The 25,425-nt window shown below is 33.2% G+C and overlaps 1 protein-coding gene across 2 annotated transcripts in view; it reads left to right on the forward strand.

Annotated features, from left to right (window-relative positions):
* Positions 1–25,425, forward strand: part of LOC124416566 (receptor-type tyrosine-protein phosphatase kappa) — a 102,671-nt gene that overhangs the window by 13,989 nt on the left and 63,257 nt on the right. For both annotated transcript variants that reach the window (XM_046897756.1, XM_046897757.1), the window contains exon 2: positions 1,507–1,763. In XM_046897756.1, the coding sequence (XP_046753712.1) occupies positions 1,508–1,763 (256 nt within the window). In that variant the 5' untranslated portion in view covers position 1,507. The remainder of the gene's footprint in view (positions 1–1,506; positions 1,764–25,425) is intronic.

Consider the following 25,425-nt stretch of genomic DNA (forward strand, 5'->3'; position numbering starts at 1 on the left):
GGGTTTCGACTTTAGAGGGCCGTTACTGATCTTGGCCAATCCATTAAAACTTTACGCGACTCACGATCAGTTTAACCGAATCCAAACGTGCACACCTCGTTAAGTTTTCAAGTTGCATAATTATATCTCACCATCTTAATTTTACAACATAGATAGGAAATAGTAACAAAAAGAATCATAACACAGGTCAACAGAAACAAAAATTTCTTGAATATATATTTAAATAAACAAATTTTGATTCTGTACATCGAATATTTACCAAAATCTTTATTTATTATAAAGTTTCTTTTTTTTTTTTTTTTTTACTTTTTCAGGACGTTGAAATAAAAAGCAAACTTTATCTAATCAAACTATTTTTGATTCTATTCGTTACGTGGAAGAAATCAAAATTTGACACCTAGAATCCAGAGTCGAAATTCGTGTTGACCTGTAATAAATTAAAAAAAAACATATTTTAACATATTTCTATAATACATAGATTCTGTTCAACATAGATTCCTTCTTGAAAAAAAAAAAAAACAGAGAAAAAGTGTCGTATCAAAAGTGACAATTTTCCATAAAAAAAAAATATCGAAAAATCATTGAAAAAAAAATATATATATACATATTTTTTTTTATTCATTGAAACAGCGAGACACGTGTCTCTTTATTCAGGTCCTCCAGGGTGTAAAAAAAAGCTTGATAAAAAATTGACACCCCGAACTTTGTAATGACGATCGTTTATTCCGTGAGCGTAGAGTGAGAGGCGGAAAAATAAATTGTCTTTGGTGTATAAAAAACGAACAAACAAACGTCGCGAGTTATACGAAGTAGGTACCTACTTGAACAATAAATTATTCCAGGTGAAAAATTGGCGCTAAAGCTGAATAACGTTTTACGCGACGCGCATAATAATTTAATTAATTATCACCCAGCTTCGCGGTTCTCGCTAAACGCGTCAGGAATATTCACACCGTTAGCTTCTTAGCGATACGATGTTTCGTCCTTTTTTTATTTTGATCCTTTCCTTTTCCTTCTTCTTCAGACTCAGCGATACCCACTAAGTAAGCTAAAAATAATCGATGCATCGATCAATCGAGTCCAAAAAAAAAAAAAAAAATAATCGAACGCGACTCGACTGAATCGGTAAAAATTAATCGAGTGATCGATTATTGAGTATTTTTTTTTTGAAACGTTGAATATTAAACCAAAATTTTGTAAATTTCAGTATATAGTCTTAAGCGGAGAAGTTTTTTTGATGATTTATACTTTGATTAAAAATATTTTTCAGGTGAAAATATTCATTCGTCTTTCACTTATTATATGAAACAGGTACTTAGTGAGTAAGACGATGATCACATAAATTGATTTTGCATTGCCTTATTAATAGGAGTGAAAATCAAAAACCGATTGTGAAGAAAAATAATCGATTATACTCGATTATTCGGGAAAAATGAATCGATTTGATAAAAAAATCGATCATTCTTCGACATTCTACATCTTCTTCTTCTTCTTCTTCTGCTTCAGGATGTCGTCCCTACGCACTCAGTCGACCGGCGGCGGTTTGGCTCTGAGCAGCATCGGATCCGATAGAACCGGGGCGACTTCGACGGCCGGCGCTTCTCATTCTCACAGAAAACACCAGAATCATCACAGAAGTCGAAGTGCTCCTCGCGCCCCCGAAAAACCCCCGAGAAAACGTCACATGAATCCGGCTCACAGCCTCGCCTCGATACCGAGTCAGATTAAACTCTCCATGCTGAACAGCGGACTCATCTCTTTCGGTGAGTCGATAATCATTTACGCTTTTCATTTTTTTCCCCCATTTTTAACCGGCCTTAAGGGTCCGCCGAATGTGTAGTTCGGTGTGAGTCGAAGATCAGTAATGACGGAGATATTTTGACACTGAGGTTTCAAAGGGTGATTAAAGTTCGTCGAGTTGGATTTAAGATTAGTTGAAACTAAACGAGGCTGAATGAATTAGGTAGTAACGTTAACCTAACGATCCATGAGGAGAAAAAATCGTTATTGAACAATTTAAGGATGACTTTAATAAGGAGTTTGTTTATAATGGTTTAGCAAATTTCGAAAAGTCATAATAAACTTGCATCCTTACTGTAACGTGACTAACTAACTTCATCCTCATGAAAACGATATTCTCTTGGCATAGAATTCATTTTGATGAACTATGAATTTCGGCTACAATAGCAGAATTATTGACGACTGGAATGAAAAAATCGTATCGTTTCTACGATTTTAATTACTCGAAGAGCTCACTTTGATCGTAAACGAATTATCTACAAATCAACAAAGTCATGTTTTTTATTTCGCTTCTTAGTTGATGAAAGAAACATAATTTGTAAAATTGTTATAAGTTATGAATAGTAAACTAATGTCTTGATGAAAAATACTTGACGGTTTTGCAAAATTCAATTTTGTAGATTTATAGTGAATATTCGGTTATAAAAAAAAAAAAATCTTTAAAATCGGTCAAACGATGCGATTCTTTTTATTGTAGTAATGATTCGATGATGGTGTCTCTTCAAAGTCGTCAAAAATTGTGCTATTCTGCGTGAAATGATGGTTTTGTAATTAGTTTTTTTAATGAAATGAGAAAATTTTATTATTCAAGTGTTCCAAGATTACGAAATTTTATGAAATTTATTTATTATAACAACGTCGACTGATTATTCCCTATTCCCGAAATCTCGAAAAGAATAAAAGACGAAATTTTTCGTCAAAAAACTAGCAACATCGATGGATCAAATGAGCGAATTAATTAGTTCCACACAACTTTCAATGAAACACCTTCTCCTCGGAGTTGTTTTAATTGCCTTATGCATGAAGTTGGTTGATCTAAAGTCGATATTTTTTACCGATTTTATTACGTCATAAACGTTAACCGAGCAAGTATTTATTACAATAAAATTATTGTAATCAAGCATCGATTTCTAACCTCCTATTTAAAGTTCCGATATTTTCAAATTCGGTACTTTTGCATATAACCCACATATCTGAATCTCCTTAATATCTCGTAAAAAAATTTAAAAAAAAAGAATTGATAAAGTTCATCGATCCGTGGTGAACCAACCTCGTTAAGGACACAAAGTGCTTCACAACGGTACGTATAATATCGTAATGCAATTAGTGCAGATTGCGTGTAGACATCGCGACTCGAAATGACGACGGTAAAATCGAGGACGGTTATATCAGCTCGGGGTTAAAACGAACCGACGCGACGTAAGTTTAACGACGATCAGTCGGTAAAACGTATATATGTCTATAGATCAGATACGTTGTACGTACGTACGTACGTAGCTGCGAGTATCAAGTATCAAACTGCAGGAGGCAACGCTAACTTAACATTTACGAGTCATAGTCCTGCAGGTTTCTACTTCGAATCGCACGATACTCGCACCTAAGCTTTGAATCTATGCCACCATGTATTACATGGTATATATATATATAGGGTATTCCACGCCAACTCGACCAGTGTTAAACCCCGACCATCTCAAAATCATTTCATGTTTTTTACTAACATTCTACTAGGTAAAAAACGCGACCTGAAATTTTTTGAAATTTTTTTATTTAACCGTTTATTTTTTATAAATATTTGAAGTCGATTTTTTTTAAATCTGAAAAGAATCTCAAAAATCCAGTGAATGACACAAAACACCCCCCCCCCCCCCCCCCCCCAAGGGTAATATGGACCGAATTTTTTTTCTATTTTTATATCACCTAATTCGAAATTTAAAAATTTTTAAACTCAAAATTATTTTTCTAATTCGAGTGGGGCAGCATCGAACTGGTGAAACCGAACATTTAGAAGTAAACTGACCCTTATTTGACGGTTATGATTTGATCCTGTCTTAATTTTGGGTTTAAGAATTTCAAAATTCTAATTCAGGGGATAAAAAAAAATGGAAAAAAAAATCGGCCCACGTTTTCCTTAACGGGGAGTGTTTTGCGTCATTGAATGGATTGTTGAGAAATTTTTCAGATTTTTAAAATAGGCATTTGCAATCGACTTGAAATATTTATAAAAAATAAACTTTGTAATAAAAAAAATTGAAAAAAATTCAGGTCGCGTTTTTTTTCCACCGAGTAGAATGTTAGAAAAAAACATGAAATGATTTTGAGATGGTTGGGGCTTAACACTGATCGAGTTGCCGTGGCATACCCCATATATACCTTGATATAGATCGAGGTGTGTGTCAACCAGAGATTTACTCTTCGAGTTCCAAAGCCAATGACCAACGCTACGGTTATCACACCGATTTATGTTCGACTGCAGGGTGCAGGAGGTCGCGTATCCTTTATCGATGGATATTGCCTGAATTTCAACTGGTCTATTCCGTTTATGGTCGTCTGCTACCGGAAATACGCTCTGAGAAAGATTCGAAAACCACGAAAGTCTGCGGAGGTGTTTCGAGTTTTGGATCGAAAGATCAGAATCGACGCTTAAAGAAGCTTCGAATTTAACTCTTGAACTAGAACAATTTTACTCAAAGTGTGTTTAACAATAAGATGTAATGAAATCCATTGTTTTCTGTAACATAGAAAAGTGATCGAAGGAATCTAAGATTTGCAATTAATTGAAAAAGTTAACGACGATGCGCGTTTAAAGTAATAAATCGAAGCTTTTCTTAGATCATTAAGATATGCCGAAAAAATCTTAGTGAAAGAATGTTTTTCTATACACTAAAACTTTTCTATCCTCTGATAGATCTCGCCTAAGAATATTCAAAAATAATCAATTTTCGATTAAATCCGTTAGTTTTTCTCGACTAATCGAGTATAATCGATTATTTTTCAAACCCGATTAATCGATCGATTCGATTATTTTTCATCGCTATCGGTTTTTGATTTTCACTCATATTAACCAGACAATGCAATATCAATTTATATGATTAGAATATCAATTATTATCATCGTCTTACTCACTAAGTACCTATTTCATATAATAAGTGAAAGACGAATGAATATTTTCACCTGAAATTGAAAAATATTTTTAATCAAAGTATAAATCATCGAAAAACTTCTCCGCTGTTGAGACTATATACTGAAATTTACGAAATTTTGGTTTAATATTCAACGTTTCAAAAAAAAAAAAATACTCAATAATTGATCAATCGATTAATTTTTACCGATTTAATCGAATCGCGTTCGATTATTTTTTTGTGCTCGATTAATCGATGCATCGATTATTTTTAGCTTAGTGACCATCGCTAACTGATCTACCGTTAATAATCACTAAAATAAAATATTCTGCATGATCATGAGAAGCCAGCAACTAAATTTATCAATTTTCTTACCAACGTTGATCCGCAGGGAGTGCAAATCGGTTGTAATTTATACGATATACGCGAATTTAGTGCGTATAATGTGCAAATTATCAAGTGAGCCTGAAGTTTCGGAACTAATTCGTTCACCGTTAGTTTCATTGACCGTATAATCTACTTGTAATATTATTATACCTACCAAATATCACTGCCTTTCATTGACATAGAAATTGAGTGTCACCTGTGCATAACTAAATCACGTTTAACGTAATAAACGCAGAAAGTACACATTACACACTCTATAATAAATTATGGTAAAAATTCTTTTCACCTTTGTCAGCTTCTGCTGCTACCAGCTGCCCCTGAAACGCTACATTATATAAAAATCATTTTATGAAAATCCACAAAGTTTAAAAGCACTTCAAAGGCTTACCGAGTGCCGAGTTTTCGCCGTAAAAGCGTATCGCAATATTGCAATTATAACGAGATCATGCAGCAGCAGCACCGCCAATTCTCGATTTGCAAACATTTCACGGAGAGGATAAAAAAAAATTTCCTTCGGGATATTCCGACAAGAAACGATTCCTCGAAACTTGATTAACAAGTTCTCGTCATCGGCTTGAATAACTTTATTATTATTATTATTATTTTTGTTATTATTTTACCCCGAGATCGGAGAGGAGAAAAAATGATTACCCAATGAAAAATATCCTGCTAAGGCATGGCGTGATAAAAAAAAAAAAAGTGATTAAAAAAACCGAAAAATGAAATTTAAAATCTTTCTCGACACTCTCTTCTCTCTCTTCTATCTCTCTCTCTATCTCTCTCTCTTTAATTCACCGAACTCGCACATCCCTCGCGCGTCTGACTTGAGTTGCCAGAGCCTCGGGTCCTTCGAGATCCTTCGTTGCGTATGGCAACACGAGTTTCATTCAGGGGATTGAGTTTGCTCATTGCTTGTGAAGGAGTTGTTTAATTAGACTTTCCCTTCACCGCTTCATTCCACGTCTCTCATTTCCCCGCAATACTCTCTTCTAATATTATATATAAGCTGCAGTATTAATACGACCAACCTCTTCGCGAAGACATTCTTCGGTCTTCTCGATCCCGTTTTAAACTAAAAAAAAAAAAAAAAAAAAAAAAAAGTTAAAAAATGACCCCGATACCGTGGAAAATGTGCTAATTTGACGGGATTTTTTTTCTCCCTCCCCCCCCCCCCCCCCGCCGCCTTCAACTTTCCCTCGCGGAATTAACGTCGTCATACATATTCAACGAACTAAATTCAGCTTTATATTTTATTGTTTTGGAAGAATTGAATTAAGCTTTGAGGTAATTGAAATTTGGAAATAGAAATTTTTTAATTTTTTTTTACTCAAAACAATCTGTTAGAATCAATTGTCTGTTATCGATTATTATCGTTTATTATCGTTATCCAGCAAATTTCTATTCAACGTTAAAATCAGCGCGTTCTTATTTTCTCTTTTTTCTTAATTTTTTTCCTCGAATTATTCAATCGGAGAAAATCGAGGAGAAAATCGAGAAAAGCTAAACGAAGCGAAGGTGATTCCGCCGGTGTGTTTCTTGAGTAAACCAGGAGACCTCGTGTAGAGATTGCGTGTAATATGCATGCACACATACATACATATGTAATGCAGCGATAACTGGTTATACATATATGACTAACTTTGGAACATTACAGGGGTGTTTAAATATTGACTTGGCGATTGTCGAAGGGTGTCAGAAAGGAATTTGCCATTCAAATACCAAACTCATGGATTCTACCCTCGATCCACGAGCCCTTCATTTATTCCCGTCATTTCCTTCATCGATATTCTCATGTGATTTTATACACCAATTTCAAATAATTTCGTTTATATCAGCGTTTATATTCAATATTCACCCGTTGGCGAATCCTTCTCTCCTTCTATCTTCGAATATTTCAATCCAATTCAATAATCCCCACTTCCGAACGAAATTATACCGCAGAATTTTAATCGTTCACAAATAATTAACATGCATTTCTTATTCATATCTCTTTTTGCTAAGCTTCGCGACACGAGACGTTGATTCTGGGGGGTTCGTTAAAAAATCGTTACGGAAAAAATATTAAGGAATTCGACGAATTGAAAAAAATTACAAAAAAAAAAAGAAAAAAAAAACACACACACACACACACATACATACACTGGATTGCGGCAGAGAAACCTCGTCTTTTGACAGAGAAAAAACGAAGATAAAAGAAAACACTGCGGATACGGGTTTGAAATATAACGAAGCGCTGCTTAAGAGGCTTGAATGAATGAAATACGGTGGGCAGAAAGTTGATTTATCGGGTAGCGAAGACATCTTTGAATGTTATTCGTGAAATTCCGACATATTTTCGTACGATGTATTATATATGCATCACATCCGTCCCACGGTTCTCCGAAATTCTCTATAATTTATACCCCCGTAGAATCACCCGTAAAAAAGTGTATAATAATAATAATAATAATAATGATAATAATCATAATGATATTATATCACTCGTCTCATCCGAGCCGCTCCCCAAAGTCTGAAGCTTATTTAGAAATAAGGTATATTTTTCTTTTCCTTATTTTATCTCCTTTTTACTTTCACTTTTCGTGTAAAAATATTCGTTTTTAAGATTGAGAGGTCGGTATTTATGAGTTTTCATTTTTTTTTTTTTTTTCAGTTTTTTTAGTTTTTAAATTATCCAATTTTTCTGTCCAAATCTGCTGCTGCTTAAGTTTCGAGCTTAATTAATTTCTTTGTATTTTTATATACACAAATATATTTCCTCAAGCAAAGAATATATATATATATATGTGAAAAGTCAAAACAAGAACGTCAATAGAAAAAAATTGAAAAAAAAAGACGAAGAAATTTAGAAGAAAAAAATAGAATTTGCCGCTTTTTCGACGCCGAGGCTCAACGTAATGCAGAAATTTGTGGAAAAGAAACGGTTGAACGGCAGTTTGAGTAAATAAAACTCCCGGCTGTATAATCGCCCGAGACAGATTTATCGCCGAAGGTATTCCAGCCGTTAATGATCTCCTCCCTGTGAAATTAACTTTCTGGAATGTCTTCGGTTACGGTCAGGGAATATACATAATTCCTATAACACATCTCTCAGAATTCATATCCAGCATTATTATTATTATTATTATAGATTATTTCTCCTATTCGTTGGCACTTCTCGAATGCATTTTTTTTTTTTTCTTTTTTTTTTCACGGTGTTTCGTTTTTATATCACACGTGTGTAAACTTTTCGAAGAGTAATAGATAATTGTAGCGACGAGGATGAAGATAAAGTGAAGTATTTATAAATAAATATCCAATGCAATTTCCAAGCATTTGATCGTCCGTTGAAAGGATTCCTATATATATATATATATAATATATATATATATATAGTACATGGTATGGGAGAATTTCGACTTGTTAGCATCTCATCACCATAAGACACGCGCATGTCAGACCTCGGCTTTCCACTTTCCATATTTTCCCCGTCCTTCTTCGCACTTCCATAGTGCGTTATATATACATACGCAATTTGTTCGCATCCGAATGGAAACTTGGGCGAGAGATGAAAACTCTGAGCATTTTGGTGACAGATGTGGGATTCGAATTTTTGCGCAAAGTCTCGTTTGATCTGTGCAAAACCAAGTTCGCTCTTTCTCTGGTCATGGATCTCTGAAATCTTTCGATAACCTGCACCGAAGTTTTCGTTGTACAATTTTACGAGGATATTTATGGAAAAAATTAATAATTATTATTGCAATCTTTCCTTTTTTTTTTTTTTTTTTTTTTTTCTTTTCTTTCTTCTTACTAAATTTTATCAACCGCGCGATGCAAACTTGCAGGAATCAACTTAATGTAATACGATGGATATGACAAACGCGTTGATTATCGATTCGATTAAGTTTCGACGGAAACAACAACAACAACAACAACAACAATAATAGTGCCACAACTTGCGAGGCTTTGATCCCAGCTTCGTTTCCTCTCTATATTGTGTCTAATACAGGCAGCAATACTTGGGTTATGAACGTGAATTTCTACACGATTTAACAAGGACCTTTAGGGTTATTATAATTACTTGGGTTTTGGTCGGTTGGTATTTGTTTAAAATAATTTATGTACACATGCACGGTGTACATGTCACATGACGTGGCTGAATTTTTAGCAGAAAATCGATTCCATTATTCATCGACATATTTTTTTTTTTTACGCTTCACGTATAAAAGTTTTTATAAAATTTTTTCAAATTCAGTCTTACCATTTTCTCTCTATATTATCATAAAATTCTTTTCAAGTAGTTTTTTTTTTTTTTTTAAATATATCTACACAATATGATCTATTTAATATTGAATATTTCAATATTCAATAACGTTTAGTTTTACATCCATCAATTAAATCTCAATAACAGGGTTTCCTAATCTTCGATTGTCTCGTAAAAAGAAAGAAAAAGAAAAAAAAAGAAAAAAAAACATATTGTAAAAACTGTTGTTCTTTGTAAGAGTTTTTATGCGAATGATGCATTACACTTTTTTGAATTGAAAGTGAAAAGTGTGGGAAAGAAAATATAGTCGGCAGGAAATTTATGCAGCGATTTGTTCCGAGAACAATTAGGTCGAGGAGAAATTGAGTGAAGAGGGTAGTCGGAGAACGGGGTCTCGTTGAAGATGCTGGGCTACGCCTACGGGATGATGAGGAATTCTCGTTAAAATTGAATCGCTCGGTGTGCACGATTCATTGGTCTTTGATGTCCTCCCCCCCTTCCTCTGCCCCGTTGTTAAGAACGAGAGGATATTCATATATATATATATATTAGTAATATAATAAGGTATTACGATATTACAAATTAAAATGATTACACGCCTTGTTTTAAGCCCGGTTTTTTTAAATTTTACGTTGAAGTCGTTTCAATTTTTTCCGATCCACCTCGATTTGTTGAAAAAAAAAAAAAAAAGGAAAAAAATAAGACTGAAAGAGAGAGAATCTTAAAATCGCGAAGAAGAGTGAGAATAAAACTCGCGGAGACGTTTTATCGCATATTTAGATCTTTGGTTGTTATAGATTTTACAGAATTGTGAAAATTTCAATTTTACTTCAATAATGACAGTTCGTGTTTTCGAAGAATCGGTGAATCGTGGGGACATGAAGTGAGGACGTTTATAGTTGAAAAGTTTTATTCCAATATTTGCTAAAGGGATGTCAACGTTATTAATCCTTTAAGTCAAACATTATTCTGCCAAGAAAAATTTTATAACGAGATAGTATTTTACGGTTTTTGGGGTCACTGATTACGAATCTGAAATCAGATTTCGAAACTTCGAGATGGTGGGTCCAATATGGCGGACGAGAATTTCAAGTTTCATCGATTATGGTCAAAAAACTTAATGCAGCGGTTTTTGGGGTCGTTGATTGGATTGGTTACAAAGAATTTTCAAAATCTCATTTCAGATTCAGATAATCAGCGATCCCGAGAACCTCTGATGACCGAGTTTTTTCTCCGGATTCGATTGAATTTGAAACTTTCGTCCGCCATATTGGATCTGCCATCTTGACTTTTTGAAATCAGATTACAAATTCGTAATCAGCGACCTCAAAGACTTATAATTAATGTAAAACATCTATATATACGTGCAGAAGGTTAACTTTCTCGGAAATGAATTATCCCTTCAATTTTCACCCTTTTTTTTTTTTTTTTTTTTTAAATCAATTTGTTTCTAACAACAATAATTTACAATATATCGCAATAATGACTCTCGAGTATTGAAAAGCTGTTAGCGTACTATCATAAATAGCTAATAACCTCAAAGAAATATAATGAAAAGTTATCTAAATATACAAAATTTTTTTTAAAACAGGTGGTAAGTAATAAAAAAAAAAAAAAAAAAAACAGGTTAATCGAAAAAAAAAGTCACAATTAGTTTGGTCTAATAGTACGAATTATACTTTATATATACATATATACATAATTTTTCTAGAAATTTGTAACATAGTTTTGTCCACTAAAAGCCAACAACTAAATTAATAATAATAATAATAATAATAATAATACAAAAAAAATAATAATAATGACAACGAATGAAGCAAGAAATAATCCTGTCACCACATGACGTACGTAATCACTGCTCGTCCGGTTAAATAGCTTTCCACGGCCCTGAAATGCTGTTAAGGGCCATTCGCCAAGGAGATTCTCGTTAAAACGAGGAACGAACGAATTATTGGCCGTATGAACTTGAACGTTGGGAAAGAGGAGTGGTAATCAATACGATTATAGCTACAAGCATGGCATGGGAGTGGTTTTATTTACGTAGCCGCGTTGACTTCCCGCTTTTTACAACCCTCTTGACACCGAATAGATATTATAACTATCTTCGTTTCCTTATTTAATTTTCTCTCGATTGGCACTTGCATACCGAAAAAAATTCTTAAATCTGGCACAGGAATAACTTCGTGCTTTTATTTCTACCGTTGTTGAAGCTGAAACATAAAGAAAGAAAAAAAAAAAAAAAAAAAACACGTATCGCAAATTTCATTTTTTATCTCGCAATCAAACAATTTTTGAAACGTGAATAAGTAGACACAGCGAAAAAGGACAAATTAGGTAAATTATGTTTCACCTCACGAGATGCAAATTGGACGGAAAAATAACTCGATGCAACAACCATGGAGCTGTAAAAAATGTTAGATCCCAAAAAAAACAAAAAAAAAAAAAAACAAACATGGTCCCATAGAATTCTCTTTTCAAAATCCTTACTCAAGTCTTCGGTTCGGAATAAAGAAATTCGTTCAATTTTCAAACCGGAGCTAAAAACCATGATAAAATTTTAAAAAATCTCGTTGCGGTGCAATTTTTTTTTTTTTTTTTTCTTTTTTTTTTAAACTAAAGTCAAATCGTTCGGATTTGAGTCTTTGGTCGTGACTCGGTTCGTAAGTCGGTAAATAACGTGGCAGAGATGTAATCGGTGTCAAGATCAGCGGCAATCCTATTCGTGGTATGGACGTGTGTGGTTGTGTAGGTTTAACGGAGAATCGGGGATACGAGATGATGTGGGAATGATACGTATATCGCGGGTGCTCAGACGATCACGACTTGCACTTCACATGGTCGTTTAAAAATATCAAACCTAAGCTCCTCTCTGCTTCCAATTCGACACACGCGTAGCGGATTTTCACTTTTCGACTCGTCCTTCGCCGTCGATGTTTTTAATTCATTCGCAATCTGCGAGAATATAAGAAATAAATAAGTAAATAAGAATGGCAATAGGTAAAGGAAAATTATGTGAATTCATTTTTTAATTAGGATAAACTATATATTAGGGTGGCGCAAAAGAACCGACTATTTTTTTTTTTTTTTTTTTTTGAGTCTCGTGTGACAAAATGTTAGTTTTTGATGTTTTAAGAGCCCACTCCAAAGGGCAGCTCAAAAAAAAATTTTTAAGAGGTCGCTCCATATTTTAAAAAATGTCAAAAATCGTCAAAAAATTAGATTAAAACAATTATATTTTCAGTATTTTGTTTGATTTTTAATTCACGTCGTGGTGTATTGTTATCGATTCTTTCTTACTGAATTAAAGTAAAAAAATTTATGAAATTTTAATATGAATATTAAAAGGTCACTCGAAAAGATCTAAAGAAATGCACAAAAAAATTGAAAAAAAATTATCAGCGATCTTTCAAAATTCAAATTTTGAACTGAAACTTTCGGAAACTTATTTTTTTTTTTTTGTCTATAAAATTATACCGTAACGAGAAAAAAAAATCGATTTCTGACAAATTCTGACGTTTCAAAAAATGTGGAGCGACATCTTGAAAATTTTTTTTTTTAACTGTCCTTTGAAGTGGGCTCATAAAACAAAAAAAAAATAAATAATCGTTTTTTTTGTGCTACCCTACTATATATACTCTTATGAAAATTATAATTATTTAAATTTAAATCGAGATCAAAATACACGTTTGTTTATAAATTTATAAATTTGTAAATCTAGGTACCTAGAATATATGTATGGTTATGTGTTTGAAAAATTTATAACCAGTCATTTCAGGGAAGCGAAGAACTCCCGAGTTGCTGGTTTGCAGAGTTTATATATCAGTTTTATTTCCTCTCGGAGTTTGTACGGAGGGAAAATTTTCTTCGCGGAATTCGGCGCTCCATATCAATTTCGAGGAAGACGCGGAAAGTATATGAGCTGACGACGAGCTCGGGAAGAAAGAGAAAGATCGAAAAAAGATTGTGTAATATTCAATGTAATATACTTTAGCAGGAAATTTTTTAAGGGAAGAATTTTGACTCGTGGATAACAAGGCTTTTAACGATCTGAAGAACGAGAGAAAATTCTTCAAAGTTTTCCAGCGTAACGTTGGATCGAAAATAAATTATCTTGGCATCAGTGTCTCGGTAATTTGTTTACGAACAAATGACTAATTCGATAGATATACGTTCTATTCTTCTATTTTTGTTTCGAAAAATCGCGAGTGATTTTTACTTCTCGAATTTCTTCCTGCTTCAAGATCAAAGTTTGACTTCGACCGAAGAATCAACAAGATAACTTTTAACAAGAAAAATCCAATTTCGAACAGTCCAGTTTCTTTTTTTCTCCTCCTCCTTCTTCTTCTTCTTAGTCTTTTTTCTCTTCGATGTCTAACTTATAATTGCGGTGAAATTCCGGGAAATATACTCAAATAAACGAAGTTTGACGAGGGATTTTTTATTGCAAAATTTTGACGACGTTCGATTATCATACGTTTAAAAATTACGGTTCAATTATTTTTTCGAAAAGCTTGAAATGCTATAATCATAAACAAAAGTTTTGGAGATAGTGATTTTTCAGTTGAAATTCGGATCGATTTAATATCGTAAAAAATGGAATAGATTTTTTCATTTCACGCCACGTATTAATCTTCTTCGAAAAAAATATCCATCGCAAATTTAACGAAAGAGATTTTAGTTTCTTCCAATCGTCAATTCAATATCAATATCAGAGAGATTTCAGAGAGAAGTTTTTGGAATTAGAACGATTGACGATGAAACCAAACTGCTTTTTTTTTTTTTTTCAACGTAGTCCAGCGATTTGAAGTTTTTCAGCTTTCGACATTTTCCTCTCGTGAATTTTTAATAAAATCATCCCCCGATAATCTCGTTTCAAAACGAAGAAAAAATTGTCGATCTTCAACCTGTCGACAAGTCGATAAAAAATTTATTCCTCTTCGACGACAACAAAAATGTCTCCATCAACTTCCGCTTACCGATCAATCATCGCGCGCCGTGAATACAAACCCTCGATGCTCTCGACGAGTCGAAAAGCGAGTCCCTCAGGAATTCGCCATTTCATCCACCAACTTTGCAGTGACTGCTGCGGTCTATTGTCACCCTGATTCGGTGCTTCCGTGCAAATTCATCGTTCCATGTGTTTTATCCTATGGGAATTGGAATTGGCGCTTCTTTCAATTATCGCCGCTCCTTTTTCTGTCGTCCTTTTTTTCGCATCCGCATGAATGGAAAATACTGGAATTAATTGTGAGGAAAAGCGTGTAGAATAAGTTGATAAAATCCTGAAACACTTTTCACAATTTTCAGTTATTTTTAGCTAAATGAAAAGAAAATTTATAAAACAACGAAATACAGGAAAATGGATCATGTTATTCAAAAATTACAATTCATTGAATTTTCAATATCTTGAGATGACAATTAACTCTGATTTATTCTCAAGATATGGATATTGAAGAAAAAAATATGGAGATACTATGCGATGAAAAAAAGGTATTTATTTGAGTGAGTGAAATTGAATTTTTGGCAAAAGAATAAATTTGAGATTTCCAAGATATTTTATGATTTATTTTCAATAAAATCACATTATTTTGCAGGTTTTTCATGTAGAATTTACGGTGAACATGCCGTGGGGTCATTTCGACCCCGGTGTGCGGTGTAAGGGTTAAAATCGTTGAAAATTTCGTAGATTTCCAATTTCCTTTTACTCGGAAAATTATTTCAAGAAAATTCAACGCAATATCATTTTTTCCCCCTTTCTTTTCAAAAGAAATTTCATGCTTACAGTATTTTTTATTCTGCTTTTCATTTAATTTAATAGCTCAGGAATTTAATAACTTGATAAAGACTGAATGCACGACTATCCTGAATTTATAAAAAATATCGATTTTCGGACAGTCAATTTGATTCAACTCTTGGGGTGTTAAAACTAACAATAAAACGAAGGTTAACAAATTTTGGTTTTATAAACATTTGCAATGAGCGTTAAGGAGGGTTAAAAAATCTCGTATCGATCTCATTATTTCCAAGAGATTGAAATTAGTGAAAAACATTAACTGACAAAACAAAAAGTAAGCTGAGCCTTTTTTTTTTTTATCCTTTATTAACGATTTGCTACATTTCAAGTAATTCCAAAATTTCAAAATAACGACTTTTTCTAAAGATGCATAATTACCATAACTTTGCAAAGTTAAGCCTGATTTATTTTTCCCGTTTTCGATATCCGACATGCATTTTTCAACCCCTCCGTCCTTCGCCCCGTTATCTATATATTCAGGGGAAATTAGTCACGTGCAATGTCTTGGGGTCGCAGCGGGGCGGTTTTGGGGTGCAAGGTGAGTCCGACAGGCTGTGCATGGCTCACCACGTAACGCGGGGGTGGTAAATGAAGTCAATTTGCAAGGCGACTAATGAGCGCCAGCGTCTTTCAGCCGGGGGTGGAAATCTCACACCGTCATCCCCTTCTTCTTCTTCTTCTTCTTCCTGCTTCCTCGGCAGTCATTGTAGGCGGCCTGTAACCTTCGCACAATTTACAATTTATAACAACCCCTTTCCCCCACCGAAACTAACTACAAGCATTGTTCCCCAAAGTCCTCTCCCTATTTTACATTTTTTATAATCGTTTGTACAAACACCGAAACTTGTTACAACATTTGGCAAATTTATGTTACAGATTTCGTCGCGTATCTTAATAAAATACGCTTTTCAAATATACGCTGATTGATATTTTTCGTCGAATCTTGATTCGATTCGTTTCTCTCTTTTTTTTTAATTTTTTTATTTTTTTTTTGTTTCTTACACCATTTTTAACAGAACACGACAATTCGAGAAATTTTCAATATAATCTTTAACACACAGTTGTGTGTACTTTGTGTAATTACGATAACAAGTTTTTTCCTTTTCACTTCTCCGGATTTATTTTAATCGGACAATTTCTTACACCAGAATCTAAATATTTTTACTTTATCGAGGATATTTGTTTTGGTTTATTATCGTAATTATTAATTCATCGTTGAGATAATCAACCCCATTTACAAATTGATAAAAATTCTGAAAACTTTGAAAACTTGCTATAACGAAAAACCAAAGTTACATCATAATATCTTCCAAATTTATTCAGATGCAAAAAAAAAAAAAAGAAAAAAGAAAGAAGAAGCAGAAAAAAAACGTTTTAATCAAATTAAATTGGGTTCATCAACTCTTTCAGTTTCCGTACTCCCGATAAACTTTCAAAACGAATTGATCAATTTACGGTTTAATTTGTATCATGTCTTTTATAAAAAAATAATAATTTAATTTAACCATGTTCCGTATTAGTTCGAAAGTCACGAATTCCTATGGCTTTTATCAATTATGTGAGTGCTTCGGACGTAATACAATTATAACGTGTACAAAGAGTAAAAGCTCTCGCTGGCTCAAGTCTATGCTAAACTTTCGTCCTAAGGTTACTTCAACTTTCGGTAGACCTTGATTGATACTTTTCAAGGTTGAACGTTGACCTTACGTAAAAAAAAAAGTAATCGATTTGAACTAAACGAAGGAGAAGCAAATATTTTAACATAATATATAGACAATAAGAAAGTTTTTGAACTTACAGAGAAACTTGTTTCAAAAACCATAATACACGAGCGTCTCTCAAGCTTTTCAAGTTGTTTGAATTTTACTATTTTCATTCATAGAAATTTTGCACCATATACTTTTTGAGACATTCAAAATACCGGAGTTTTCTTTCTTTTTTTTTTTTTTTATCTCACGGTATATCGAACACGCTCGAATTTCGTCACGATTAATATCTTCTTCTATCCAAACAACCTCGTAACGTTTATCAATTTTCGAACAGCTTGAACGGGTTTGTTATTATTAGCATTATTATTACACCCGTATCGTTTTAATATACCGGAAACGTTGAGAGAGTTGGAATAGTTTTCTACATACATATATATGTATATGTATAATGTGTTTGTAACACATATCGCCAGCCGCTGAGCAGTGCAGAGTCCGTATTTTCTGAACACGTAATTTTTCCTCTAAATATGAAATTTGGAATTTTTTCTTTTTCCATCTTTCGACTTTCAAAATTATTGTATTTTACGAGAAGAAAAAAAAAAAAAAAATCGGGAGTCGTCATTTTTTTTTTTTTTATTGTCAAAAATTTTTCACTTCACGGTTAATTAAGGCTTCTTGAAACTGAAAGTTATTTTGTAACCTTATTTTTATTATTTTTGTTACTCGCATGATTGTTTATTTTTGTAATTTTTTTCTTTCTTTCTAGTTGAAGACTTTGTAATTATTGGATTCATTTCCACGTCGGGTTTAATTACTTATGTACACTAATTACAACACATCCAAGTGAATAATTCATCACCGCGACAACCTCTGACATTATTATAATTATTCGCAAATATTAAAGAGCCCGATTGAACACGTTTTCATCAGATATTGACGACGATATGTAATTCTATACTCGAAATAAATTTACAGTAGATCGCATAATTCTTATTGAACAATACGCTTTACCTATTTGAGTTTACAGTTTTATTTTTATGGTGAATAAAATATGTCATTTGTATAATAATTATATAATTTTACATAATACACAAATTATTTCTTCAAAACTCTTTTATGAAGAATTATTTCATAAAATTCGCGGTGTGTTTGAAATTTAGGAAAAAAAAAAAAAAAAAAAAAAAAAACAAATCCATCAGGCCGAATAAAAAAGTTGACACAAATTTTTGATAATGTCGTAATTTTTACCGAAATTCTTAGTCGATTTTTTCTCTCTGACAAGAAAATTGTGCGAGATATTGGATTTGAGATTTTTATTCTCCTGGTGCTTGGGCGAGGCGAAATTTTTTCTAGAACCTGGCCGTTTCTAAGGAAGCAACGACTCGGGGATGGAAAATGGTGTTGTGGTGGAGACCGTCTTCGGTTCAACGTTGTAAACTGATTCTATTGATCCTCGTATCGCTGCGTACGGCTCGTGGAATCGTTCTCGAAAGCTGAGCTTTTAAGCGACGCGTAATCCGCCTCCGTCGAATTCAAAATGGCCATCGATTAAATCCCAGGAAGAAAAATATTTAACCACAAAATTTCAACAATCTGTAATAAACATATTACATAACTATATACAAGTCAACGTTCATAGAGAAATCACATTATTCTACTGTTAGTTATCGATAAAAATTCACGTAGGAAAGGGTGGGGCAAAAATAATGCTTAAAGTCAGAATAAAATTTTTACTCTTTAATTTCAGAGGGTCCACTTCACTCCAAAATTTTTTAAGATATAAAAAATTTTAAGGTGTCCACTTTGCCCCACTCTAACCTGCTTTACCCAATTTTGTTGAAAAGTAGTTATTTCTTGGGCTGGAGGAAAATAATGAAAAAAAAAAAAAAAAAAAAAAAACTCCACGGACGATAAACTTATGATTATAAAGCAAGAAATAAATTATTTTCCTTTGACGTCTAACTAAAAAGATTTGAGCAGAAGTAAAGACAGTTAATTAATGTGATTTTTTTTTATCTAGTTGTTGTAACCTGGTGTTAATTATTAAGTTTAAAATTGAGCGTTTTTTTGTTTTCTACATTTTTTTCCTTGTTAACCATTACCGATGATTTTTGATCTCCATTTAACTGTCCCTCGAAATCGTTAACCTGGATAATTGAACGGAAACTTCAAAGGGCAGGTTATCAAGAAATTTCCAGACCCTAATAATTAATTGGCAATGACGTTGAAGCTTCGGTTTCACCCGCGGCCCATCCAAATATATATATATCATATATATCATATATATATATATATATATATATATATTCGGTTATGTAATCAGACAGTTTAATTGGAGCAGCGACCTACGGCCGCAACCCATAACCCAAAAGCGAATCCCATGAACGCGAGGGTTTGAACAAGGAAAGGAGGGTGGAAAGCGAAGCCGGAAGACGCCGTTCAAACTCGCTCCTTATTTCCTGTCCGGCAACAGCATCGCGTGTGAAGCAGCGATTAGCGATATGCACGCGTCAACAATTCGCAACAAAACTGCACTTTATCGTAGTTACAGGAAATCGGAAACGCAATTGTGTCACTGAATTGTCGTCAAGTCGCAGTGATTCGACGCGTTTTCGTATTAAAAACCGTATACGATTCGTTCGAACGAATGACGAACATCTTTTATATATAACTAATACGTGATTTTTAAATGATTTTTCAAATCGTACAAAATTAATGTCATTTTTTGAAATTCTTTTCCAAACCGCAAATTTGCAATAACGTTTGCAATAAAATTTGCAACAAGGCAAAATGCAATAGCTTTTTTAACAAAATAGTCTCTAGATGTGTATTAAAAAAATTCTCACTCATCCTCTGCTTGTATTTATTGAAAATTATAATAATTGAGTTAATTGTGTGATCAAAAAAACTTACATCTGGTTATTTATTTATTTCATTTGACTTTATTTTTCAAAAACAATAAAACAATAAAGAAAAACGCCAATTGCGAATTGCGAATCCATTTGCCGCACAGTGCCGTTCTGCTTAACCTTGCGAAAAAATTGCGCAACAACGCGAACGCTGATATAATTGCACGTATAATATAATTGCAGTTATTCAGTGCAGTGAAAATGTGAATTACATATACAGGCACAACAATATATATATATATAAATAGAAAAAAAAAAGAAATATAAACAAAACAGGAAAAAAAAAAAAAAACAACGACAAGTTAACGAAAAAAATAAGTAAACTGAGAAAACGTGATAAGAAGAATAAGAGAAAAAAAAAGCTGGCAAATCATCGTGTATATGCAAGTGTGTGTGTGTGTGTGTGTGTGCGTTTGCGTGCATTATTATACACACTAATATTTCCAAAGCGTTGAATCTGTTTTGGCGAATTGACGTCAGACGACCCTGCAGACTATATAAATGCGATGTACATACATATATACACGCATACAAATCGCGGTGATCTATTTTTGCGACGGAGCAAATTAAGCCAGTCGTATGTATTCGTATGTACGATACGTATATACACACATATATATGGAAGTATATATGTATACACATTATATCCGGATCTTCGCAAGCTTGCTAAGTATATTCGCGTTAGGATCTGCCTTTTTCCCTTCTTTCTCTTTCTTCGTTCGCAGTTATAACGAAAGGTGAATACAAATTTTTCACCCGTTTGGCAATATACTTGAAAATTTTTTTCCAAAAATATACATGCGACATACGCAAGAATATGGTATACATACGCAATTGTATAATGTTTATAAGACACATGTAAAAACGATTCTGGGTAAAATTGTTAAAGACTGTACGTATAAGCTGTTGGAAAAATTTGTACCAAACATAACATGTCCCAGCAAGTACACTTTTTATTTATGTCTTATTTATTTTTATATTTCTGTTAGTGAATATGACACAATTTAAAAAAATTTTAACATTTAATTTGTCATTTTTACTTTTTTTTTTTTACTTATGGTAATTCATTAGGAATTGGTTAAAGAAACTCAGAACTTTTAGTGGATCTGCTGGGACATTTTTTTCCTTACCTTTTATACGTGTGTTTTAATTTCTCTAATTTGATTTTTACGACTTTTGGAATACCTTGTATGTACGTACGTATGTGTACAGTGTTAAAACTCGACCATCTCGAAATCATTTCATGTTTTATAAATACGATCTGAATTTTGATTCAAATTTTTTTTAATAAACCGTTGATTTTTATAAAATTATAAAGTTGATTCCGAATGCCCAGTTCTAAAAATCTGAAAGAATTCTCAAAGATACAGTGATTGACACAAAACACCCCCCCCCCCCTTAAGAAAAACGTGGAACGATTGTTTTTCTTTTTTTTTTTTTTTTGTTTTTTTGTCACCTAATTCGGAATTTTGAAATTTTTTAAACCCAAAATTATCTTTACTAACTGGAATGGAGCATCATTGAATTAGTGAAACCGAACATTTACAAGTAAATTTACCCTTATTTGACGATTATGATTTGATCCTGTGTTGATTTTGGGTTTGAAAATTTTTAAATCCCGAATTAGGTGATAAAAAAATAGAAAAAAAAAACTCGGCACATGTTTTCTTTAATGGGGGGTGTTTTGTGTTATTGTCTGGATTTTTGAGAATTTTTTCAAATTTTTTAAAATGGGCATTCGGAATCGACTTCAAATATTTATAAAAACTAAACTTTTTGATAAAAAAATTTGAAAAAAATTCAGTTCGCGTTTTTTACCGAGTAGAATGTTGAAAAAAAAAAAAAAAACATGAAATGATTTTGAGCTGGTCGAGGCTTAACACCGGTCGAGTTGGCGTGGAATACCCCATATAATGTGTACACATATATCGTATCGCATTTCTGGCTATACTATACAGTTACATATGTAGCTGTACTCACTTCAAGTATCTCACACATTTCTATCTTCGTGTATTTGAAAGAAGTCTCTGGTCGAGATAGCAAGAATAAAGGATCTCCTCGGTTTTCAAAAGGAGTTTTTTTTGTAGTTTATGTATATGTAAAGGTATATAGGTGTATATTGTATAATACCTGATCCTTTTTCATGTATAATACTTGCCAGAATTTCACCGCCCGCAGTAAAGCTCAGTCTTTTCGTTTCATTTTATTTTAACTTGGATCGTGATTGAACGATTCTTACATTTTTCCTTTGTAGTCGAGGTTGATTGATTCTTCCTCTTTGTAATGATTGAAAAATCTCTGTTGGATAATACAGAATATTAAGTCGATAGACAAAAATAAAATCGTTCTGTAACTTCGCATGGAAGTTCAGAGAGTTTTCAATTCAAATTTATGTACATCTAATATCTGTTCATAGCTTCGATCGTTATCATCATCATCATCGATTCGATCGATGAAATGAAATACTATGTAAAGTGAAACGAAATTCACCAATCATTCGAATCGAGTAAATGCCCGAGGATATTTAAATTTCTCTTTCTCTTTATCTCTTTTATCCTTAACGTACGGTTTCGTTTTTTCCACGCGAAGAGATCGATCTTCCGAATAAATAAAATGTGTGTATATGCACGAATTCCAAAATAAAGATATAGTCAGTAACGAGAAAGAGATGTAGAAGGAAAAAAAAAAATAAAACAACGACAACAACAACAACAATCAAAAGAGTGTATCGGTAAATATAAGATAAATAAACTGAAATTCTTGATTGTAAGAGAAGATGGCGGTTCCGATACAGAATTTAATTATACCGTAAACTTCTGCGTACCCCGTATGTTAGTATACATATATATACACGTACATATCATGTATATACACGTGGGAGTGAAGGGGGACGACCGCCATTACGGACGGAAATGGAATTTAATTATTCGAACGGAAAACGCATGGAATCTCTTATTCTTCGGTTATTCCGCTTCGTTGTTCGTCTTTGGTTGGGATTTTCAAAAACCCTACAATCGCTTTTTACCCTCTCAAAATCGGTTTCGAATTTACGAATTGAAACTGTCTCTAAGATATGAATTATCGAGTTTTGATTATAATTTTTTTTTCCAAGTACAATTCGTATATTACCAAAGAAATTTTTAACGATCAAATTTTCTTTTCGCTATATTTTTTTTCACACGTTTTCCTCCGAATCATTCGATGTCAAACAGTCCGGATTTTTTTCTTCGAAACAGAATTTTTTACCCACAAAGTTGTCGGAGAAAAAAAATTTGATCCTCATTATGCCAGAGCGAATTACATAACCTATTAGAATGTGTCTGTATATATGTATTATATCTACAGTATTATATAACCGGGAATAAAAATACAATGCGTGGCAAAATTTCAAGTGTCAGACGCAGGGTGTTCTTTATTTATTTATTTTTTCTGTTTCTGTTTTTTCTTTTCTTTTTTTTTTTTTCTTCTTTCAAGACGAAGACGGAAACTCCGCGGACTCGTTTTTCTCATCCTCCGTTTCCCTTCTCCCCTTAATACCTGTTTTGACAGATTTTTTTCGAAGGGTTTCGAGCGCTCGCAATCCTCGGTAAGAAGTCGTTAGTCCCGGGTGTCAATCACCTGGAACACTCTCGAAGCCCATCCTAAAATTGAAACGGCGCTGGGTGATCGATAGTTCGTTCAGGAGTAGAACGAGTCGACGGTATGTCGGACGCGAAATTTCCTTCCCTGTCGCTTCTGATCGCGTCCGGGACTTTACTTGCAAATCAGGAACGAGAAATTATTTTTTCCTCTTATCTTATCGGTCAGGTCACGATTTAATGATTATTGTTATTATTATCTTTTCATCTTAAGGGGACGTTGCAGTCATACCTTACCGACCGAGTAAAATGTCCCCCATTTTTACTATTATCGAAGCACACTCTATACTATTGCGAAAATCTCGCAGTCCGGGGAACTCCACGTGCAATAGTATAATAAAACTTTGTTTTACGCAACAATAATACCGAAAATTATATAAATTTACTGACATTTTACCCGCATGAAAGAAAAAAGTTTTTTTTTTTTTTTTGGACACTTTTGTTCGGTATTACATGTAGAATTGCATTTGATAATACGCATTGATGATAGATAGTAAAAATGTATTAAAAATTTTACTCTGTCGGTAAAGACTGACGTTGATATATTCTTGAGGTTAAAAAATTCTTTTATTTGGGCACTTGGTTATTGTTATTAATATTATTATTATAGTTTTTGTTTATAATTATCACTTTTTCTGACGCACGCGTAGAAAAATCGACATCGCAAGCCAGAATATGTGTACATAATATACGTTATTTACTCGCCGCATGACGTCAAAGGCCGATACTCGAAATAAGTTTTTCTTAAGACTATTATATGGATGTGTAACGATGTATTCAAAACTCCGGGCATATAATCGACTTCGTAATTACTGTTCAGCTGTTATACGTACTACATGGATCGTCTATACGAATACGTGTGTAACATACGTCCAGATATAATTGATTATATTGTCGAAACCGATTGACGTACACTTTACAGCGATGAGTACTACATACTTGCAAATTGAGGGTAAATATTTAGACTTTAGGTGTAATATATTATATTATATTACATATACCTAAAATGTATTGAAAAATTTTTGCCGTCGAACGTTATTTTTTAATCTCGTTCTTCTCTCTGTTATTATTATTATTGTTTTTTTTTTGTTGTTTTTTTTTTGTTTTGTTTTTTGGACACAAATTATAATTCGACAAGTATTTTTGTGTATCTTGAAAATTTTTTCGTTATACCAAATAGATACGATGGATAAATTGGAAAGCAAGAAACAGAATTATTGTCGAAAATTTTTCTGACAGATAGAGTAAAAATCATGCGCGTAACTCTGCGGTAGAACTATAAAAATAATTCTATTCCAAATGAAATTTTCTTGCTACGGTTGGATAACCTGAATTTGAAAAAATCACACGTCTTGTTGTTTTGTTATTACATTTTTTTTTTTTTTTTTTGTTTCGTTTTTTCTTGCCATATAAACGGATCCAAAAAGTACGAGGATATTACGCAAGGACAATTATCACAGCGAGTTACTATATAATAGTTCTGCTATTTGGAATATAGAGCAGGGACTATTCGAGATACTATACAATTATATCTAAAAAAAGAAAATTACAACATCTCACGCCATGCTGCATGGCTATGTATAATGGATTATGGCGTTGATTGTAACGCCTGGCACTAAATTATAGATAGAATCCTAGTACTCGCAGGTGGGTATCTATCAAGGAACAGCGGAGGAGTACCTACATACTTTGTTAGGTTAATTAATGGCGCCGTTAATTGGGAGACAGATATATGGTGGGGGCGTGACGAGGATCAGGCGAGGGTGTAATGCCGGAGAAATACGCCTGGCGCTGCTCTTGTTTCCAATTGTGTGAAAATCCTTACAACA

Source organism: Diprion similis, chromosome 2, assembly GCF_021155765.1.
Source record: "Diprion similis isolate iyDipSimi1 chromosome 2, iyDipSimi1.1, whole genome shotgun sequence".
NCBI classification, from domain to species: Eukaryota; Metazoa; Arthropoda; class Insecta; order Hymenoptera; family Diprionidae; genus Diprion; species Diprion similis.